General features: G+C 43.7%; 1 protein-coding gene across 1 annotated transcript in view; it reads left to right on the top strand.

Moving 5' to 3' along the window:
• Nucleotides 1-23,665, top strand: part of COPG2 (coat protein complex I subunit gamma 2) — a 138,795-nt gene that overhangs the window by 88,884 nt on the left and 26,246 nt on the right. The window contains exons 13-20 of the mRNA XM_007469719.1: nt 4,487-4,582; nt 4,879-5,122; nt 7,485-7,560; nt 8,405-8,508; nt 8,994-9,119; nt 10,104-10,163; nt 10,619-10,758; nt 11,317-11,488. Of these exons, the coding sequence (XP_007469781.1) occupies nt 4,487-4,582; nt 4,879-5,122; nt 7,485-7,560; nt 8,405-8,508; nt 8,994-9,119; nt 10,104-10,163; nt 10,619-10,758; nt 11,317-11,488 (1,018 nt within the window). The remainder of the gene's footprint in view (nt 1-4,486; nt 4,583-4,878; nt 5,123-7,484; nt 7,561-8,404; nt 8,509-8,993; nt 9,120-10,103; nt 10,164-10,618; nt 10,759-11,316; nt 11,489-23,665) is intronic.

Genomic DNA, 23,665 nt, shown 5'->3' with positions numbered 1-23,665 from the left:
TCAGAGATAATCAAAATAGCAATAAATTTCAGTTAGAAGAATTAAAGTAAAAAGATATTATTCCTTCATTTTTATTTAATTCTCAGTCAAGAGGTATAGCTGACTCTATTTACTCTCTTCTTGTATTTATCTACTTTTAAAAAACAAATGTAGCCTGTATATTCAAGTAGACATTTTGAATCTTTGGGAAACCTTGGGTGGTTATGAAGGTCATTTGTAATATAGTTTATTGAATGAATCTCCTATGCTTGGATGTTTAGATAGTCTGCAGTATTTTGTGATTACAAATAATGCTGCAGTGGATAACTTTCTGCATGTGTTTTCTTGAAATTTTGGAGTTGTGTCCTCAGGGTAAATTCCTAGAAGTTCATATACTAGATTGAAAGGTAAATAAATATGTAGTTTTGTAGAGAATGTTAAATTCTACCAGGAGTGTGAAAGAGTGCCAGTTTCCCCATAGCCTTACCAATAGAGTACATATATTGTATTTTGAAGTTTTTCCAATCAGTTGGGTGAGAAAGGATATCTCAGTGTAGTTTTAATTTGAATTTGTCTTATGATGAGGGAAGGTAAACATTTTTGCATATTTTTAAAGATCATTTAATATCTCTTTTTTAATATTGTCGCTCATGTTTTTTTCCCATTTTCTATAAGATTTTTTGTCTTTTGTTTCCTCAGTTAAATTTTTTGTATATTAGGGATATTTATTCTTCATCTGTGAAATGTGTTATGATATTTTCTCCCAGTTTGTCATTTGTCTTTTGACTTTCCTTATGATGTCTTTTGTCATGCACAAGTTTTTAATTTTTATGTAGTCAAATTTGTTGATCTTTTTTTTTTAACATCTTTATTGGAGTATAATTGCTTTACAATGTTGTGTTAGTTTCTGCTTTATAACAAAGTGAATCAGCTATATATATACATATATCCCCATATCTTTTCCCTCTTGTGTCTCCCTCCCTCCCACCTCCCTATCCCACCCCTCAAGGTGGTCACAAAGCACCAAGTTGATCTCCCTGTGCTATGTGGCTGCTTCCCACTAGCTATCGGTTTTACATTTGGTAGTGTATATATGTCCATGTCACTCTCTCACTTTGTCCCAGCTTACCCTTCCCCCTCCCCCATGTCCTCAAGTCCATTCTCTCGTAGGTCTGCATCTTTTCCTTTCCTGCCCCTAGGTTCTTCATGACCACTTTTCTTTTTTAGATTCCATATATATGTGTTAGCATACAGTATTTGTTTTTCTCTTTCTGACTTACTTCACTCTTTATGAAAGACTCCACGTCCATCCACCTCACTACAAATAACTCAATTTTGTTTCTTTTTATGGCTGAGTAACATTCCCTTGTATATATGTGCCACATCTTCTTTTGTTGATCTTTTCTTTTATTACGTTGGGCCTTTGAGTAATAGTTAGAAAGCCTTTCCCTTCAGACTACAGAATCTGAATGGGTGTAAGAATTCACCCATGTTTTCTTCTAGTATATGTATGGTTTCATGTTTTACATTTAAATCTCTGATCCATTGGATTTTATTATTGTATGTAAAATGAGAAGTGGATCTAATCTTATCCTTTTCCAATGACTATCCAGTTGCCCCCCAAAATTTTATTTAAAGGTCTGTCTTTGCCGAGTATTTGAGATATTACCTTTATCATATACTAAAGTTCCATATGTACTTGGGTCTATTTGGGGGCTTTCTATTCTATTCTTTTGTTCTCTTTACCTATTCATGCATCAGTACTACACAGTATTTTAAATATAGAAGCTTTGTAAGGATGTTTGAATAGCTGTTAGTGTCCTCTCATAGCTCTTTATTTTCATTGTTTCCCTAGCTGTTCTTACATGTTTATATTTCCTTATGAATTTTAGTATTAACTTGACTAGCTTTATTTAAAAAAAATCTCGGGACTTCCTGGCAGTCCAGTAGTTAAGACTGTGCTTCTACTGCAGTGGGCGCGGGTTTGATCCCTGGTCGGGGAACTAAGATCCCACATGCTGCATGATGCGGCAGAAAAACACAAAATGAACAAACAAAAAAAACTCATTGGCATTTTTATTGGGATCACGTTAAATTTATAAGTTTTCTTAGGGGAGAACAAATATCTTAATGATGTTGAGATATCCTAATGAAGAAAAGGGATATTTCTTAATTTGTTCAAGTCTACTTTTGTGCCTTTCATGAATATTTTATAGTATTTTTTATATTAGATTTGAATTTTAAAAATTCTTTTATGTACTTTATTGTTGCTGTTATAAATCTTTTTTTACTCATTGTGTCTTCTAACTAGTTATTATTTGTGTATATGAATAGTATTATTTTTGCATTTTAACTTTACAGCCTGCTACCTTGCTGAATTATTTTATTGAGTTAGTTTTATCATAAATTCTCTAGGGTTTCCATGTTATACTGTTACATCATCTGTAAATAAAGATATTTTTGTCTTCTAGTTTCTTATTCCTCTAATTGTTTTCTCCTGTCTTAATTGCATTGGCTAATAGTGCTGGAATAATGTCAAATAACAGTCGAGATAGTAGCATCCTTGTTTTGTTTCTGACCTTAAAGTAAATGACTCTTGGGGTTCCCTATTAAGTAATATGCTAGCAGTACGATTGAGGGGTGTGTGTGTGTGTGTGTGTGTGTGTGTGTGTGTGTGTGTGTGTGTGTGTGTGTGTAAAATGGAAGTGTCTGTCCATTCCTGTTTTATTTTTTTAAGAATTTTTATTAGGAATGACTGTTGGATTTTATCAAAGGTTTTTCAGCATCTATGGATATAGTCATGATTTTTCTCCTCAGACTCATTAATACTGATGAATGATATTAATTTTCTAATGTTGAATCATTCTTGCATTCTTAGTATAAATTCCATTTCATCATGGCATATTCTTTTCTTACTGTAGTGTTGGAGTCTGTTAGCTAATGTATCACTTAGAATTTTTGCATCAATGTTCATAAATGATTTCCATCTGTAATTTTTCTTTTTGTGTGTATACCGTCTTTATTAGGTTTATATATCAATGCTTCATAAAAGATTGTGGATGTTTTCCTTCATTTTCTATGCTCTGAAACAACATATATAGATTTGGGACTATCTGGTTGTTGGCAGACAGTTCTCCAGTCTTCCATAAATTTCTTGCATTTCTGCACACCCTGCAAATTAGGCACTAACTGCCCTTTGTTTCCTACTGTACCAGTTTTGTTCCCTTTGTGTAGTGCAAGATCTCTTCCAGTCTCAAAAGATACAGCATCTCCCTAAAAGTAGTAAATGGCCGGTTTCCATACAGCCCTAGAAGATACAGCTAGTCCTGCCTCTAGAGCAAAAAGCAAACATGCTCATTGCCCAGTATAATAAAGGTAATGTTTCCCTTCTGAATAGAGGACTGGCATGCTTACTGCCCACTGTAAAATATTCAAGTTCCATATCTCAAAATCTCCTGTAATGCAGCCTACTGTGGGCTCAAGTATTATCCGGCCCTTTTTGCCTTGTCCTGTGGTAATTGGGGCTTAGGAAACTGACCCCCAAATGCTGATATCCTGGCTACTGCTTCTGCTGTCATTAAATAACTGTCTTTCATCTCTGACCCAGGATTCTTGTGTATTCTTCTAGCATCCGTGAAATTGTAGCAGTCTAACCTGTTAGCTTGCAAGTAGGGTAAAATTTCACGCTCTTTTCACTTCTTGACACTGGTCTTTAAAGTTGTGGTAAAAATTTCCTAGAAACCATTTTGTGAAATAGTTCTTTGGTGACTTTCTCTATTTCTTCTATGGAAATGAGTCTTTTAGCTTTTTATCTTTACTGTTCACTTTAAAATTTGTATGTGAAAATTTTAAATGTAAAATTTTAAAATATGCTCAAAGCTTATTTGCTTGGAGCAAAGGGGTGGGGTCTTTTTTTTTAATTAATTAATTTTATTTATTTATTTTTGGCTGCACTGGGTCTTCATTGCTTGCTCACGGGCTTTCTCTAGTTGCAGCAAGCAGGGGCTACTCTTCGTCGTGGTGTGCAGGCCTCTCGTTGCGGTGGCCTCTCTTGTTGCAGAGCACGGGCTTTAGGCACGCGGGCTTCCGTAGTTGTGGCATGTGGGCTCAGTAGTTGTGGCTCGCGGGCTCCAGAGCGCAGGCTCAGCAGCTGTGGTGCACGGGCGCAGCTGCTCCGCGGCATGTGGGATCTTCCAGGACCAGGGCTCGAACCCACGTCCCCTGCATTGGCAGGTGGGCTCTCAATCACTGCGCCACCAGGGAAGCCCTGGGGTCTCTTGAATACACTTCATTTTTACATTGCTTTTTATTTTCCTCTGAGGTCTCTTTTGCTTATCTTTCATGAAGAACCATTATTGTTTTTTTAGTTAACTATAGTGCCTTCTTAGCCTTACAGTAAATAAGTAGCTAAAGTTATAAAGATGAACGTCCTTTCTGTGTTTTCCTCTAGGTGGTAGTTGTACAGTCATTATAAAGGTGCATGTCCTTTTTGTTTGTTTTTCTACAGGTGGTGGTTGTACAGGCAATTAGTGCTCTCTGTCAGAAATACCCTCGAAAGCACAGCGTCATGATGACTTTCCTCTCCAACATGCTCCGAGATGACGTAGGTGCACTACTTTTTAATCGTGTGAAGTTGCTCTCTTAAATTCTTATGCCATAGTATTTAAAGCAGCTTTCTTTATCATCTCAGTATGCGTCTCAAATAGTGTGCCTAATTCTGTTTTCTGTCTATTACTAGACATGCTATTGCTTTGGCTTTCCCACTTGGAGGAAAAAACGCTTTTGTTTTTTTCATAAGGGAAGGGAAATGAAATCTGAATGTTATAGCATGAGCCTTGGAGTATAAGCATTTCTCCAAAAAGTGTCCTCAGAATGAATGGCAGTTTTCTCTTTTGCCAGGGAGGCTTTGAATATAAGCGAGCCATTGTGGACTGCATAATCAGCATTGTGGAAGAGAACCCTGAGAGTAAAGAGGCAGGTCTAGCCCACCTTTGTGAATTCATCGAGGACTGTGAACACACTGTTCTGGCTACTAAGATTCTACATTTGTTGGGCAAAGAGGGCCCCAGAACGCCTGTCCCCTCCAAGTATATCCGCTTTATTTTTAATAGGGTGGTACTGGAGAATGAGGCTGTCAGAGCTGGTGAGTCATTGGAACACTAATAATGGTGTAACTGCTGATCTTGTGAAATGCTTATTAACTCAAGGGGGTGGTAATGAAATTGGAAAATGAAGTTGCAACGTCTGTTTGATGGTGGGATCTTGGAGTACACTTAAGCCCCAGATGTACAGCTCTTTCTTTGTATTCCAATTTCCATCCTGATTTCTGCCTGTATCAGAGACAAATAACCCTTGACTTTCTGTATGACAGAAGACTATGATGGCGTCATCCATTTTTTCCAGGCTATGGCCATAAGTATGAATGTCTGTGAAATTTGTGTGTCTTTCTGCCTCTGTAGTGTTTTTTCTTCTTTTGCGGTACGCAGGCCTCTCACTGTTGTGGCCTCTCCCGTTGCGGAGCACAGGCTCTGGACGCGCAGGCTCAGCGGCCATGGCTCACGGGCCCAGCCGCTCCGCGGCATGTGGGATCTTCCCGGACCGGGGCACGAACCCGTGTCCCCTGCATCGGCAGGCGGACTCTCAACCACTGTGCTACCAGGGAAGCCCTCTGTAGTTTTTAAGTGACTTTTTAAACAGTTCTTAGGGTTTTTTTACTTCCTCCTCCCCTTAGCATGTGAACTGGTACAAATCTCCCCTGTTAAAACTATAAGCCTTCCTTTGATCCATTGTCCCTCACTAGCTACTGACCATATTTCCCCTGTTATGTAACCTTGTAGGAGCTATTACTAGCTGCCCTATGAACTTATTCTCCATTTTCTCTTCCGCTCACTATAATCTTACTCTCGCCCTTAAAAATCTTCTGAAGCTATTTTTTTTGGAAATTACTTATAAGCTAGTCAGAAAATCAAGTTAGACACTTTAATGTTCTTACCCTTGTTCACCTCAGTCAATTTGATGTACTGTTGCCTAAACACTTCATGAAACTCTCTTCCCTTGGTTTCCACAATAGCCTGCATCTTTCCATCACTTCTCAGTCTTATTTATAGAGCTTCTCTTCCATTCCTTAAAACGTTAGTTTTCCTTAGGGGTTTGTCTTCTCAACATACACATTCATTCTGGTGATCATTTCCAGAGCTCTGCTGATATGCTGTGGCATTGCAGTCATGTCTCTCTCATGAACTTGTACGTCTGGCTATCTAAGGCACTTTAAATTCAGCTTGAAATTCAAACTATCCCAGACAGAAATCCTCACCTATATCATCCACTCAGTTGCAAGGCTAGAACCTTACTCCATTGTTTTATAACCCCCATCTATCCTTTGGCAAAGTTCTTTCCATTCTGTCTCCTCAAAATGCATTTCTTCATTGTCTTTTTTCGTAGATTTCCTGAGGGCTGCATTAGGCTCCCATCCATTTCATATGCCCAACTAGTCTGACTGCTTGTAGTCTCACCCATATCCAGTATATTCTCCACACTCTGCTACCAAAGTGGTCGTTAGACATAAAATCTGCTTACAAATTTAGAGTAGTACACTCTGCTACAAATGCACAGATTCATCCTGTATTTAACACCCATTAATAATAGCCTTGAGGTTGAACCATAACCGAATTTTGTTTTGTCTCTAGTCTCTCACTTTTCTCCTGCTCTCCAGCACAGGTCTAGTGCTTCAGCCTTGCTCAGCGGTGTCCAGTCCCAGGATCTTGCCACACTTTCTTGTCTGGCCTGAGGGCCTTGGTACTTTTTATTCTCTCTCCCTCGAATGCTCTTTTCCTGCCTTTTCCCTCTGGCTAACTGTATTTGTTCTTCAGACTTTAGCTCAAGTAATAAGTGTCAACTCCTTGTCTGTCTCCTCCTTCTCCAATTCTGACTTACGTTCCTTTCTCTACTCACGTAGTACCCTGGATATAGTGCTACCATGGACTTTCTGTGCTATGTTGTAACTACCTCTTTACTTACCTGTCTTTCCCACTGGAGTACAACTCCTTGATGTCTTCTGTCTTTCTGCCTCCAGCATCTAGCACAACTCCTGACAAAGGTTAAGTAAGCAGTAAACCTCTGTTGATACAGTGAATTTTAATAATAGAGTTTTGGGTTTTGGTTTTTGTTTTTTAATGTGTGGGGCTGGTGGTTTTAAGATTAGAGCTTAATTAATCAGTGTGGTGTATAAGGAGCTGGACTGGAGGATAGCTCATTATAAGGAATACATATGATCCTTTTTCCTCAATGCATAGTGGGTTTTCTTACTCAGAGCTCTCTTGGGCCTGCTGATTTCTATTTATGCTTAAATGGATCACGGAAATAAGATCAAGAAACTCACAATAAAACAGTAAGAGTTTAATCCAACTGAACATGGGGAAATTCCTCTAATTTTTTTTTTTTTAATGATTACTGCTTGACTCTGAGAAGCCAGTATTCATGTTGTTTTGTTTTATGCTCCATTACAGCTGCTGTGAGTGCTTTGGCTAAATTTGGGGCTCAGAATGAGAATCTTCTCCCAAGTATCCTAGTACTCTTACAAAGGTAATTAAAAGAATGTCTCTTTCTTTTCTTTTCTTTTTAAAATAAGAATGCCATGTGGCTGAATAGAGAATTCCTCATTGTACCATATCAAAATTCATTGCAGGACCTAAGAGTAGAGCTGCTGGAGTCAGGGCAAATGGCATTTTTCTTATTCTTCTGGTAATTTTGCATGTGCTAAGTACATGTAAAATTTAACTTCTAATTTCTCTTGCATGATTTTGAGAAAGTGACTTAAATACATGTGCCTCAATTTGTATAACAGGGGCCAACTTCAAAGAGATTCACTATGTAGAGTTGAAAATACCAGCTTTTCATGGTCTCCTTGACTCCCTATTTGATGAGGAAAAGACTTGCTTTAGCAAACACTCTGTGATTACATCTTGTAATTGAAGCAGAAAAATTACAAGCCAAAGGCTGGCTGGTTTAAATCAAATAAATTGCCATTTGAGTGATATCAATGCCTGGATTTGGAATGCTTTTTAGTATCCTTGGAAAGTATAATATTACCATTTTTAAATTATATTCGAAGTCTGAATCTTTACCAGGGTCATGTGGTTGCAGATCCAAGAATAGACTCCAAACTGCTATCTTATGTTATTGTGTCCTTCCTAATTATTTTAATGCCTACTTATGTAGTGCTTCTGATTCATAATGACACCATTTTTTTACCAATTGAGAACAGTACCCAGTATTTGTGGAGATTTTAGGATCCACCGTTGGCTCTTGTTGAGCTCTTTTATACAGGCAGTATCAGATGGCCTGGATCGTGTCCTTTAGGTATAGTGGTAAAGCTATTGGAAATCGTTACGGTGCTGTGACATGCATCTTCTGTATCCCTGGACAGGTGTATGATGGATACTGACGATGAGGTACGGGATAGAGCTACCTTCTATCTGAATGTGCTGCAGCAGAGGCAGATGGCACTGAACGCCACATATATCTTCAATGGTCAGTGAGAGCCAAGAATGGAGACAAGTACACTTTTGTTCCACAAATGGTGTCTGAGAAGCATATCCATGATGATTTGCATATGAGCTGGCTTCACTAGGCAAAATGCTTGGTTTCTGTCTTTGAATGCACTTCCATTTCTAGGGAGACCTAAAGTATGTAAAAGCCCAAAGAATATTGCTTTTTCCTGGTCCTCCTTGAGCTCCCTCTTGGATGGGTTTACCTTTTTCCCTTATGCTATCATCGTTTCCATGTGTCTCCGTTGCTTTGTTTTCTGGAAGATACTTCTATTTTGTTGAAAATTCCTATGCTCTGCTCCTATGCTTCCTTGGATGAAATTATAAGAGCCTTTATTTTTCATTATTTAGGTTATAAAATCTGTGATTATAGTTTTCTTTAGAAACCTTATATAAATATTACAAATCTGGGCCTATCTGGGTCCTAGGATTGGCAAGAAGTAGTGCTGAGAGTTTTCTGTTTCATAGGTCTGACAGTCTCTGTACCAGGGATGGAGAAAGCCTTACACCAGTACACATTGGAGCCTTCAGAAAAGCCCTTTGATATGAAATCTATTCCTCTTGCTATGGCTGCTGTCTTTGAACAGAAAGCAGGTAAGGGGAACACTGTTAGTTTTTCTATGTATAAGTAGTTTTACACCAATAAAATACACTGTTAGCATATTTTCTTTAATATTTCTTTTAATGGTCACTGCTTCTAATCTTATAGAACTAAGATGGATGATACTTTTTTTTTTTTCGGTACGCGGGTCTCTCACTGTTGTGGCCCCTCCCGTTGCGGAGCACAGGCTCCGGACGCGCAGGCCCAGCGGCCATGGCTCACGGGCCCAGCCACTCCGCGGCAGGTGGGATCTTCCCGGACCGGGGCATGAACCCGTGTTCCCTGCATCGGCAGGCAGACTCTCAACCACTGCGCCACCAGGGAACCCCCCTGGATGATTCTTTTTAAATTAGGGTTTTAAATTTTTTTCCCTTGTTTTCTCATGGAAGCAAGAATATGAAATGTGACTCAGATTGAAAGTTTTTTTTTTTTTTTAATGCTAAGTGTTACAGCATTTGAAGTTAGTTGTCACCGTGTGTTTCAGAGCAGTAATTGTGCTGTCACCTCTTGTTTTTATTTTCCGATATTAGTTAAATTCTTAGTTAATTAATTTTTCTGTTGGAGGCTTAAAAAAATAAAGGAACAAAGTGTGTAGTGGTTAGAACCGAAAATGAAAGAGCTTACGCTTTCAACATTTTCAGGGTTTTTTGTCGGTACTATATAAGTAGTTTTTCCTGTTTGAATCACGAGATTTGTTTTATAAACTGTTCCTCCTTTTAAGAGTAATTAAAAAAAACATTTCGGTCCATTAAAGCAAATTTTGTATTTTTAGGACTTACTTTATTATTTCATAAAATATGTTCACTAAATACATTTTGAGTGTCCCTCCAAAAAAGATGACAGAGAACCTCCCGGTATGATTCAGCAATAGCACCTTATGTTTATCTGCTTAACGTTTCTGTCCTCATCTCCAGTCTGCATGTTTGGCTTGATAGTAGGAGGGAGGCTCACTTAATTGCTCATACTTGTCTTTGTAGAAATCACACTGATGGCTAAGCCCGAGAAGTTGGCTCCTTCCAGGCAAGACATTTTCCAAGGTATGATGATTTGATGTGTAGAAGCAGTAGCCTAGCACCCGAGGCATTGTAAGTATAATGAAGGCCACTACTTTTTTTCAATTTGATTAATTCTCAGTACGGGAGATCGTTGTATGGCCGAATATTGATTGTCCTGGCTTACAGTTGTGGGCACTACCTGGAGTCTGTGGGACTTTCCAATTCCCAGTTGCCAGCTTACAGAGAATGCTGTTACTCTGTATCAGGGAACTCAAATTCTATGAAATTAGGAATTAAGTTTGTCTGTTTGTTGCTTTTAGTAATTGAGTGTATAAACTCTTACTTAAAAGATTATTTCACTAAAGCTTGGGAACACATTAGTTGAGTGTTCAACTATTAGTAAGACTATGGAAACTTAAAACATTTTAGACACCCAGAGTAATGTCTTCCCCATCTTCTTACTTTCCTCCTCCTTTTCTTTCCTTTTTTCTTGATAGAACAACTGGCTGTCATTCCTGAGTTTATGAATCTAGGACCCTTGTTCAAGTCTTCTGAGCCTGTTCAACTTACAGAAGCAGAGACAGAATATTTTGTTCGTTGTATCAAGCACATGTTTACCAATCATATTGTGTTCCAGGTGAGATAAGCGCCAGAACTGGCTCCAGTAAGGGGTTTAGCATTAATCCCCTTTTAGTTTATGATTCTCGTTCCTTTTATAGAGAAGCAAATTTAGCAGCATATCTGGTTTTCTTTCCTAACTCTACAGCTGTAGAAATGTGATGGGTAGCTTTTGATGATTTAAATTTAAAAAGACATAAAACTGAAATGTCTGAAGAAGTTGGACAGCATAAAGTATAACCTGTGGAAAAAATAATCATCATTTAATATCAGGGTAAAATAAGTGTGTCGTTCCAAGAACTTGGATTTCAGTTTGGTTCTCAGCTATCAGACTTCTACCATCTTGTTTGGTAGAACTCAATCTCAGGAAGGAGGAAAAAACTGGTTAATATAAACAAAAAAGACCTCAAGAATAAGGTTATCCTCGTTGCCTCAGGAAAAATCTTAGGGGGAGACATGCGTGGTGTTTAGAAAGTATAGAGGGCTCCAGAACTGTCGTGGGTTATGGGTGGGAAGGAACAACTTGCTTGAAAACAGTTCTTCTCCTTCATAACTTTCCTATTTGCTGACTTTTCAGTTTGACTGTACCAATACTCTCAATGACCAGCTACTGGAGAAAGTGACAGTGCAGGTGGAACCATCAGATTCCTATGAAGTGCTGTGTTGTATCCCAGTCCCCAGCCTACCTTATAATCAACCAGGAATATGCTACACTCTTGTTCGTTTACCTGATGATGACTCTACAGCAGGTACTAACACACAGAATGGAAGAGATATGATTAAGAGTGCATTACCACTTGAGTTCTTAAATGTCTGGACAGATGTTTGGGGTTCAAGAATTTGTTTCTTTTCCGGAATTAAATGATGGTATATTTATATTTATAAAATGAGTTACTGCTTACAGAAATATTAATTTTATAACCAAGTTTCTGAGTAAAATATGCTGGACATTTAATTGTAAAACAGAAGCTGGATGTATAACAGTGGTAGCCCAAAAAGGAACTCAGACTTCCTGTTGGAACAGTGTCACCACTAGTGAGGGTTCATATACCTGATGTCTCCTATGAAGGATCATGGCCTACTTCTCCCTGATGTTTCTTTCCAGGGCATCCTAAGGACGTTTTACTTAGTAGATCCATGGCATCATAAAATATATTGTTTTTAAGGGTCCTGTAGCACGAGGCAAGTGTCTAAGAGTATGTCTCAGCCTAATGAATGGCTTAGCCAACATCTGTGTATCCACATTTGAGAAGGGCTTGTAATCTGCTTGACCTGTATGCAGTCTTGGGGGTGGGGTGGGGTGGGGGAGGCCTGTGAAGAACAGCCAATTGCTAGTGCCAGTGGTATTTACAAATTGGGGGTTTGAGATCTTCTAACCTGTGAATGTCAGGTATTTGTTGTACTTGATTTCTTTTCCCCATTTTTCCACCTGAGTTCTTTGCTTCCCATATTCACTGCAGAGTTTTCACAACTGTTACCCAGTTTTCACTGAAATAAGCACACACATCGCACTTACATTCTGAACAATTTTTATTACTAGTACAGGAAAAAACAATTTTTACTACTAATACAGGAAAAAACAATTTTTACTACTAATACAGGAAAAATCAGATAGAAGTTAACAAATATTGGGAAAGTTACAGAGTTACAAGAAATCGTAAAAGCACTAGTAAATAGTTTCCCTGGTCATCATTCATTACATTTGGGGCTTAACCTGTCTTCCCTTAGCCCCTCTCCCAACTCCCTTTTTAGATGTTGGTTCTGGGAGCCCCTGCCCAATCTTACCTGTGTTGGATGATAGACCAGGCTACTCAACTCTAGCACGAGGTAGATTCAAGTTGGCACCATTGCTGGGTCTGAACCCCAGGTTGTTCCCTCTGGCCCTGGGTGGACCTGCAGTTGCGGCCACCCTGGATCCATTAGCCCCTGGGTAGGAAGGCACTTTCCTATCTGGCCTCCACTATTTCTCCTTCGAGCATTAGGCCATCCAACTTTAACCTTTAATTACCTCCTTTATCCCTTTATGAGGTTTCTCTTATTCCATTCCCTTTTAGCTTCACTTTCTTTCCTGGTCTGTTTCCCTCTGGTTAGATTTGACTTATGTCCACCAGCCAGTAATTAAGCTGGCTGTACTCTTACGTAAATAAAGCTAGTTTTATTTACCCTTATTCTAAACCAGTATCTGGGCCCAGTCTTATTGTAGCCCTATGGCTTCTGCCATCATCCTGGGATACACCATACTTCTTCAGTTTTTTCCAGTAGCCACCTCTCCATATTTCAAAATTCTAACCCCATTTTACTTCCCACTAAGTTTCTGTTTTTTGAGGGATGCCATTACTTCGCCACTTAATTTTGGAAGCAAAATGCTGAACTCATTGGTTAAAGAATCAAGCTCTCCCCAATTGAGAATACTAGCTCCTCCCATTTCCCCAGGTTCACTTGGATAACTGATAACTCAGGTGCCTCACACCCCAGGGAGTGGTTCTAACAGAATACAATAAATACAATTTTACAATATCAAAATACACATAAAACAACAATATTGAAATTACAGAAGTTACATATAGTATAGGAGAAACAACAACAACAGAAAACATTTCTACTAAGACAGAAAGCATAGGGAGGTTTTCTTACCCCTCCTTACTATGGAGTTAATTTCTTTTTAAAACATAGATCTTACAAATTAGCCCAGAGGTTTCAACCTTTGGTCTGCTGGCTATGGACTCTTTTGCTTGATGGTTGTTAGTATTTTGTCTATAAAAATTTGTCATTTGGAGAATTTTCTTTCTTTTCTGTTAAATTCAAAGTGTTTGCTGGTTAGTGTTAAAACTTAGTTATAAACTCTTATGATTGCATCTTGGAGAAAAGAAATGGAATTCTTCCAATAGAAGTCTCAACACTTGGACTTTTAAAATTTTGTTAGTAGTCGATTTACATTTTACCTATCATTTACCTGCTTAAAAAAAAACTCCTTTCTATTCTTTAGTCTTTGTTAGAAACTCTAAAATTTTTAATCCATGGCCAATCCAAAGTCTTTGCTGTGCAATGAATAGAAGTGAAATACCAGGGCATAGGTGGTAATAAGAGTCTTCTCCACATGCCTTCCTTTCAGCATTTTCCCATTGCAGATATTCTGGATTTTACCAATCACCTGAAGATCTATACATCAATCACCTCTGCCTGTCTCATCTCAGAAAATATATTTTCCATATAGTCACAGAAAAAAATAGAAATTCTATAGATTGTGATTTCCTTCAACTTGAAAACTGTATAGAATAGAAAGTAATGTAGGTTTTGGAGATAGATAAATTCGATTTGAATTCTGACTCTGTTACACACTGAGTGTGTAATCATAGGCAAGTTATTTGATCTCTGTAAACCTTCTAGGATTGTTGTAAGGATAAAATGAAATTAAGTAACGTGATTAGCGTGGTGCCAGACACATAGTAAATAGTTAATAGATAGAGGCTATTATTGTTTCAATTCTGAAACTATCCACTTTCTCCTTTTATCCTCTTTAACAATCAAGTCTTTCACAGTTCAAAAGACACACATCCACCCATATCCTCAGAAAGTTATTCCATCACCTGTTCTTACCTTTTCTGTATCTTTAAACTTTCCCACTCTTCCTTACTTTATAAGTATACAAAAAATCTATGCCATCTGAAAAAATTTACTTTAACTCAACATCAAGATATTACCATAACTCCTTCCCTGAAATCTTGGACAAATTGTGGAAAGAGTAATCAACATCATAAGTCTCAATTTAGTTAGTCCTCCTTAATTTCCATCCTCCAACAACTACTCTTTACTGAAAAATTTCTAGAAAAGCCTTCAAGGCAGCATGCTTTCTTAGTGTCCTTTCTCATCCAGCAACGTTCCTTCCTCTGAATGTTTATTACACCAGTAACAACATATATATGCAACATTCTACAAATTTTTCCCCACTTTGGACCTCTGTAATGACTCTACCTTTTTGCTTTATAATTTACTCAGAACCATTCTAATCCCTATATCGCTTTTATTATCGAACTCTTGGTCCTCATTGCATCATTATTTCTCATTTCAACAAATTTAGATAACTCATTTAAATAGCCTTCAATAGAAAATATCCATACTAAGATCAAGTTTAACAGGGCATGTATATGAGTTTCTCTTTTCTGTTTGTTTGGTTTTTTTTTTTTTTTTTTTTTTTTTTTTTGCGGTACGTGGGCCTCTCACTGTTATGGCCTCTCCCGTTGCGGAGCACAGGCTCCGGACGCGCAGGCTCAGCGGCCATGGCTCACGGGCGCAGCCGCTCACGCGACATTTGGGATCTTCCCAGACTGGGGCACAAACCCGTGTCCCCTGCATCAGCAGGCGGACTCTCAACCACTGCGCCACCAGGGAAGCCCTCTCTTACTGTTTTTCATTAGGCATGCTGCCTCCCGTTTAACAATTCATAACTCTTTCATATTATACATACATACTGCAGTTCTTACAGTTCTACATTTCCTTAAACCTTTATCTTAGTGAGCTACCACAGGATCCTGATGGACTCCAATCTCTTCGCTGAATCTGTTGTCTCCATTCCATTATTTGCTATTCAGTATTAGCCATATTAACTCCTGACATTCTGAATTAAGTCCACAACTTCAGTTAAGTAAAATTTATCTGTTTTTTTACTTTGACTCACCTCCAACCACTCACTGGGATCCATATTTATGACCCTTGGTGAAACTTTGCATTCTTCCAAGCTAAGCACGTAATCTGAATTTTTACTCAAATGTTAAAAAAGCAGGATAGGTTGAACATTACTATTTAGCCACCATTTCCCCTACCTTTATCACTAGAATTTGTATCAGCCTAGCCGAAGAATCCATATTCCTCCAAATCTGGCCCGTTAAAGAGACTGGCCAAGACTCCAGTTTGAAACCTCATTCACCTGTTCATTCATCTTGCAACCAACCTCCCTTTCCTCAAACACACTGAAATTTCTAACGTTTCCTCTGTGCTGACTTTGAACCTGTTTTCCTATTCTATTTCATGTTCCTGTTTCACACCATCATCGATAGCTGTCATCTTTATTGCTGCCTTTCTTAAATGATAACATCTCTCCAGAATGCAATATAAACATGGCATATCCACTCATTTCCTTTTTCTCCATCTTGTAGCCTTAGAAAAAACTGGTTCACAGTCTGGCCTTTAAATGGATTCAGTATGTGAAAATGTGTGAAATTACTCGACCTACTCTTATTATTCAAAACAACCCCATCCTCTGGCATGCGTCTTCATCTTAGGATGTCAGGAGCACTAATGTTACGAGGACTGCTGCTGACGCTCTCCCTTCAGATTTTGTTTTATGAATTTATCTCTGTGTGACCATTTATTATCTTGAATCTACCCACTTTGACATAATTGTCTGATAGATTTTTCAGGCAGCCACTCACAAATTTCCCTGTGGTAATTTCTTTTTATATATTTCTCCCATTTCCCTTTATTCTATTAATTGTGATCAAGTTGAACAGGTCGCACTATGCATCCTAACCATTATAACGTTCCTTAATAATTCCAAGAATGATTTGTATGTATACTGTTGACTTAGTTCCAATTTTATTTTAACCACTTCTTTTCTCTTTTTCCTCTGCTCATTTTCATTGGAAAAACAATGAACGTATAAACACTATATCAGCATCTGTAGGAGGCATATTTTACCAGTGCTAAATACAGTTCTTTCAAAATCCAATTGATTGCACTATACACCTTTGCTTCGTACTTGGCTGTGCTGTAGCCTCTCCCTCTATAAACATTCTACGTTGTCTATCTTCCCATAAAACAGTGCTTTCCCACAGATATAACAGATAGCACCTGTACTTTCTTTTATTCACTAGTGTACACGTGCTGTCTGGCCTCAATACCACCCCTCCTGCCCCTGAGATCTGCTGACGTCCCCAGATTGGGAGCTCTTGAAGCTGCCTTCCCCTTTTCTGTAGAGCCCCCTTTAACTTCCCTGAGCCCTTCACACATTCATGAGGTTCTTCCCCTTATCCATGCTGCCTGTCCCTTTCTTTTCCCATTGACTCCCCTGAACCATCTCAATACTGGCCTACCACCTTCATGGACACTCGAGAATCCAAGGATCTCTCTCTTTGCAGGCTGGGTGTGGACTGAACGTTGCTCAGCCCATCCTCTGCCTTTTCTCCCACTCTTGTCTTCCGGAGCCTCTCTGCTTTATCTTCAACATCCCATCCTACTTCCCCTACCACCTGCCAGTCATGTCACAGATGCAGTGGTCTTTTCCTTGACATCTGCTCTCTTCTTGACCTGCCCTCATGCTCCCCAGTCTCCAGCTTCTTGGTCTGCAGTGTGCTGTAGTGACTCCATATGCTGTCCCCATTCTATCCCTAAGCACCGTGTCTTTTCAGGTCCCTCAGGCTTCTGTCTGACCTTCCATCGTTTCGTGTCATCATGCCCTGCATTGACAGGCTCGTCTCCAACATTTTCCACAGACCACTAGATTTACCAGCTCATCCTCTTCTCACCTCGTCCACCTCCCCCATGTTCCAACCTGGCCTTACCCAGGCTGTCCTCTCCCTCCTGCATGGGCTTCCTCACACCCTTGGCCCACTCATGGGTGCACAGCTCCTGGACCCTCGACATCCAACTCCATCCTTTTGGCTCTTTGCTATCACACTCTGTGCAGTGTGTTCCCCGATCCTCTCAACAAGCCTCTCCTGCCCTGGTTGCTGGGCGCCATTGCCTCACCTTCCTCACTCTTCTTAGCCATTGGACATCCTCTTCTCTACCACCTGTTTCAGAATGCTCACCTGATCTCGCCTACATCCGGGGCCCACCTTCATCATCTCTCCTTATTTCCGTCTCTGCTCTATATATAGCAAAGGAACTGTCCTCCCTGAGCCATGTGACATTCTTTAAAGAAGTGGCTGTCTGTGCCCCTTCCAGCTGGATTCAGTTGTCTCCTCTGCTCTGTGCTCCCTTCTCCGTCCCCCATCCACTGCTCAACCCGGTTGAGTCGTCTCTGCTTCAGGCACACAGTGTTGAATCCTCACGCTCCGCCCGCCAACCCACGCTCATGAGCCAGGCTGAGCTTGCCTCCCGGGCCGCAGGACCCCACGACATCACTCCCTGTAACCTTTCAGGTTTCCATCCAGACCCCTTGTCACGTACTCCTCTGACGCAGCTCTCAGGGAGGCTCCGGCCTCTGATTCTCCGACCTTTTTCTTTCACCGCAGCACTCTCACCTTCTTCCCACCCTCGTGCCCCCGCACCTGCCAAACCCACTTCCGACACCACCGCCCTCAGTCTGGACCTGCACAGAGCCCTGGGTCCTGCTGTGCGCCCTCCCTCCCGCCTCGGAGCAGTCATCTCTCTCCCAGACGCTCTCCTGCACTGTCCTCTCCCGTCCCATCTGCCCCTTCCTTCTGCATGGACACCCCCCTCCGGTGCTCTCTGCTCACATACACACAACCCAACTTCCTTTCAGTCACCACTTCCATCTCCCTCAGCCTTACTCCTCCAGAGTCCTAAGCTCAGGGACACTATGCTTGCAATCCACTCCCAACTGATAGACTGCAGTCCCACTCCCCCCTCCCCCAGTCATTCCAGGTGCCTTGCTGGCTACATTCATTTACTCGCTGTCTCCCTGGTCCTGCCTGGGTCCTTTTCCTCCATGTCTGACATGCCTCCGTCTGCCCGACTCGGGCTCATCGGCTCATGCTTCAGACCTCTCTGCCCAGCTGCCCACCCTGCCCCTTCCACCCAGTGATTCTCACCCGAGGATGCGTGACCCCCAGGGCAAGCCTATCAGTTTCATCTTTGATTTTTTTGGGTTTGTTTTTGTTTTGAGCAGAGCTCTGCTCACCCTCAGATGTTCTGACAGGCCTTCCTTGGGGTCCATGCCCACAGCCCCCCTTGGGTGAAATCCACCCCGCCCCCCCGGGGAAGAATCACTGCTGTGGAAGCCCAGCGTGCCTCCCTGGGCTGCACTCTCCCCTTGCCCGCCTCTAGGCTCCCATCGGTTGCCACTGACCCTTGTTCCTCAAGGATCCTAGCCCTGCCCCGACTCTGACACTGGCCCGGCACTGTCCTCCTGGAACCACCACATTCCCTTCCATATTAACTCACTGACACCTGACGTGCCGTAAACCCCGGTCTGCATTAAAACACTATTCTTTTCACACACCCCTGTATACCCCTCCTGCCCCCCATCCTTTACGACCCTCAGGCACTGGGACCATATCTTTGGTGCTTGTCCTTCTTGCCGCTTGCCATTGTCTATTACCCTAGGTTACCCCTCCTCACATCAGACCCACGACACCGTCCCCCTGGAGAGTCTTGCCCCTATTATCCTCACCTCCCTCTGTGATTCCTGCCAAGCAGACCTTTCCCTCCCTTCCTGCAGCTACTCTCCGTTGTCCTCTCCGGTTGGCTTCCCTGGTCTTCCCAGTCCTCTCCTCAGCCTGAAGTCATCACCCCAACGCTGGACTTGAAATCAGTCCAGAAGCGCAGTTAAAGTAGATGATTTTCTCAGTGTCTGCAGTTGGATCTCCCTCCCCACCCCACCTCCACTCCCAGCACTCCCAACCCTGTCCTCCCATACAACCCTGTCAAACCCGACCTGCACCCCGACCCCAACGCCATCCCCATCCCGACTCATTCCCCGAGCTCCTCCCTCCCCGCCCCCAGCGGATCCGTAGTAAAGAGCCTGGCGGAAGAGTTGCACCCTTGCCACAACATTCGAGGCTGTAGCAGCGGCCACTGCTCCCCACCCCCTGCCTGCCACCCTCCTCCCCTCCCTCCCCAAGCCTCTGCTCCCACTGGCTGGCCCTGTAACTCTGAGGTTCCTTCTGGTTGGCACCTCCGAGATCTGCCTGGATTCCTACCTGCCCACCTCCCTCTTCCCGCTGCTCCCCCGTTGGTGTCCAGCCTGTGTCCCTTCCGCTGCACTCCATTCTCCATCCTCCCCTGGATGCCTCCCATCACCTGGTCTGTCTCTGGTAGGTGACCCTCCTGTCGTGCCACATCAAGACCCCGTTTGAACATTCCTTCCTGTGACCTCTCCTCACGTGATCCGTTCCTTCCCTCTCCCTCCCTGGCCCAGGGAAAGCGTCTGCCTCTTCTCTAGGGCCCATGATGTCATGTCAGTGCTCCCTGATGCCTGTCATCGAGTTGCATTGGGTCATCCCTTCTCCGTAGGGGGTGCTCCCTCCTGTGACCGGCTCTCACAGCTCACGCTCTTTTCATCCCCTGCCCTGCCACGTTCTCTCCTGAAATCATGGGCTGTCACTGGTCTGGTCCTTCCGCTGGCTTGGGCCACCGTTTCCCTTTAGGCTCCCTTTTCCTTAGTCGTGCTCTGTCTCACCTTCCTTCCTCTTCTCTCTTCCCTTTTAATCAAGCCATTGCCCGCGGGACTTTACACCAGGCCCCCACTTCCCTGTCTTCTCCTTCCCTCGCCTCCACTGCTTCCATCTCTCCTCCTTCGGACCCTGGGGTACAACCCTGCCCATTGCCTTGCTCTCCCACTCTGTGATGATGTGATCCAGATCTCTCCTTTGCCCTCTTTCCCTCTTGGCCATATTTTAAGACTCTTCTGGTTGTCCATCCCATTCTGCCTGCCCCCTCTGTTGTTCCCCAGATCCACTCTCCTGATCATGAGACCCCACCTCCAACTCTCCACCATTCTGCACCTTGCTGTCTCTCCCTGTGCCTCTTTGCTGCCTCCATTCTCTTCTCTGACTACACATATGGTTTGAAGGTCCCTGGTTCCCTGTGTGAACTCTCTCTGCCACATCCTATGACTCCACCCTTTATAGCTCCCTCATAATAGCAGAAGCACTGTTGATACCACCTGAATTCCTGGCCACTTCTCTGCCAATTCTAAGCATATTTGCTACCAACACACTGGGGTCCATCCACTTGAGTCCATCCTGAAGTCCCTGAGGTTACCTGCCAGTCGTTTCTGTGCAGGATGTATCTAATGTGCAATGCTGCCCTGTCTCCTCCATGTCACCACAGTCATTGTGGCCCCTGTCCCCAATTGCTCCTAAGAGCCCTGGGTCTTTAAACACCCAGGCTTTGGCATCTCAGCTGGGACCTGCTCTGCTCCTACCACTGGGCCTCAGTACTGCACAGGCCACTCTTCTTGAGCCGTGAGATCAGTGGATATCCCCACATTCATGAGGTTCTCTCCCCTCTCCTGTGCCTGTCCCTTACTTGTGCCATCGACTACCTGACCCAACCTGCTCCCTCCTTCTCATAGCTGCCCAAGATGCCTCTGTCTCTTGCTATCCAGAGTGGGTGGGGATTGGACGTTACTTGGCCCATACTCTGCCTTTTCTTCCGCTGAGAAACGCTCTGCTTCATCTGCAGCACCCGTCCTATTTCCCCTGCCACCTGAGTCATGCGAGGTCTTCGCTGCTTGTTCCTCGATACCTGCTCCCTCTCTTCCAACACACGCTCATGTTCCTGACCGCCAACTCCTGGTCCACAAAGTGCTGTCCATGGCCTCTGAAAACAGCCATAAGGACCCTACATTTCGGGTCTGCCATTTTGGAAAAGGTGGTTGTTTCTGGGTCCTCTCTGATGTTTCTTTTTCTCACCATGCCCCGTCTCCAGCATTTTCAATGGGCCTCTACCCCTACCAGCCCATGCTCCTCTGGCCTCACCCACCTCTCCCTGCTCCTTGCTTGCCTTACCCACGCTGTGCTCTTCCCCCTGCATGGGCTTCCTCTGACCCTGGGTCCAGTTTTCAGGGCAAAGTTACTGGATTCTCCACATCCACTCTCTCCTGTGGGCTCTTTGCCATCCTCTCGGCACAATGTGTTCCCTGATCCTTGCAGCAAGCCTCTCCTGCCCTGGCTGCTGGGCGCCATCACCCGACCTTCCTCGTTCTTCTGGCCCATTGGACCCCTTCTCCTCTACCACACTCTCTCACCAGTTGGAGGCAGCTCACCTGACCTCCTTGGCCCAGTTTCTAAGTCTCTGCTACTTTGCAGTTACTGCATACACAGCAAAGGAACTGTCCTCCCTGAGCCATGTGACATTCTTTAAAGAAGTGGCTGTCTGTGCACCTTCCAGCTGGATTCAGTTGTCTCCTCTGCTCTGTGCTCCCTTCTCCGTCCCCCATCCACTGCTCAACCCGGTTGAGTCGTCTCTGCTTCAGGCACACTGTGTTGAATCCTCACGCTCTGCCCACCAACCCACGCTCATGAGCCAGGCTGAGCTTGCCTCCCGGGCCGCAGGACCCCACGACATCACTCCCTGTAACCTTTCAGGTTTCCATCCAGACCCCTTGTCACGTACTCCTCTGACGCAGCTCTCAGGGAGGCTCCGGCCTCTGATTCTCCGACCTTTTTCTTTCACCGCAGCACTCTCACCTTCTTCCCCCCCTCGTGCCCCCACACCTGCCAAACCCACTCCCGACACCACCGTCCTCAGTCTGGACCTGCACAGAGCCCTGGGTCCTGCTGTGCGCCCTCCCTTCCGCCTCGGAGCAGTCATCTCTCTCCCAGACGCTCTCCTGCACTGTCCTCTCCCGTCTCTTTTCATGCCCACAGCCCCACCCACCCCTTGTATCCCCTGCGCTTCATGACTCTCAGGCATGTGACAGTATCTTTGGTCTAATTCTCCTCTTTCTCAGTGCTTGTCATTTGTCCCTTTGAATAGTTTATCCCTCATTTCAGATCTGTGACACCCCCTGCCCTTACAGTCATAATGTCCATCCGTCTTTCCTGCCAACCAGCTGTTTCCCTTCTGCCTTCCTGCAGCTGCTCTCCTTCATCCTCTCTGGGCGGCTTCAGTGCTCTCACCCTCCCTCTTCTTAATGTACTCATCACCCCCAGCACCGGACTTGTAATCAGTCCACAAGCTCAGTTAAAGTAGGTGACTTTCTCAGTGCCTGGAGCTTGATTCGTGTGTCCCGACTCCAACCCCCATCCCCCCATCCCCACTGATCCCAACCCTGCCCTCCCACCCAACCCAGTCAACCCCTACCTGCACCCCAATCCTGATCCCCATCCCAAACTCCATCTCCCAAGCTCGCACCCCATGCCTGCCAGATCCACAGTAAAGAGCCTGGCTGAAAAGTTCCACCCTTGCTACAACATTTGAGGCTGTAAGAGCAGTCCCTGCTCCCCACCCCCTGCCTGCCACCCCTTTTCCACTCCTCCCTCCCCATGTCTCTGCTCCCACTGGCTGGCCCCAGTACTCTGCACTTCCTTCCAGTTAGCGCCTCTGACAGCTACCTGGTTTCCTACCTGCCACCTCCCTCTTCTCATTGCTCCTCTTAGTGGTAACCAGCCTGCCTCCTTCCACCTCTCTCCTCTCTCCATCCTCCCCTGTGCACCTTCCATCACCTGGTCTGTCTCTGGCAGGTGAATCTCCCTTGGTGCTGCATTGAGGCCCCCATTTAGACATTCCTTCCCGAGACCTTTCCTCGTGGGACCCATTCCTTCCCTCTCCCTCCCTGGCCCAGGGAAAGCATCTCCCTCTTCTCTAGGGCCCGTGATGTCATCTCAGTGCTCCCTGTCATCCTGTCATCGAGTTGCATTGGGTCATCCCTTCTCCATAAGGGGTGCTCCCTCCTGTGACCGGCTCTCACAGCTCACGCTCTTTTCATCCCCTGCCCTGCCACGTTCTCTTCTGAAATCATGGGCTGTCACTGGTCTGGTCCTTCCGCTGGCTTGGGCCACCGTTTCCCTTTAGGCTCCCTTTTCCTTAGTTGTGCTCTGTCTCACCTTCCTTCCTCTTCTCTCTTCCCTTTTAATCAAGCCATTGCCCGCGGGACTTTACACCAGGCCCCCACTTCCCTGTCTTCTCCTTCCCTCGCCTCCACTGCTTCCATCTCTCTTCCTTTGGACCGAGGATGCACCCCTGCCCATCGCCTTGCTCTCCCACTCCCCAATAACATGTCCAGACACCCCTCTTTC

Source organism: Lipotes vexillifer, unplaced genomic scaffold (assembly GCF_000442215.2).
Source record: "Lipotes vexillifer unplaced genomic scaffold, Lipotes_vexillifer_v1.1 scaffold1329, whole genome shotgun sequence".
In the NCBI taxonomy this organism is placed as follows: Eukaryota; Metazoa; Chordata; class Mammalia; order Artiodactyla; family Lipotidae; genus Lipotes; species Lipotes vexillifer.
This window is presented reverse-complemented; position numbering and strand designations above follow the sequence as displayed.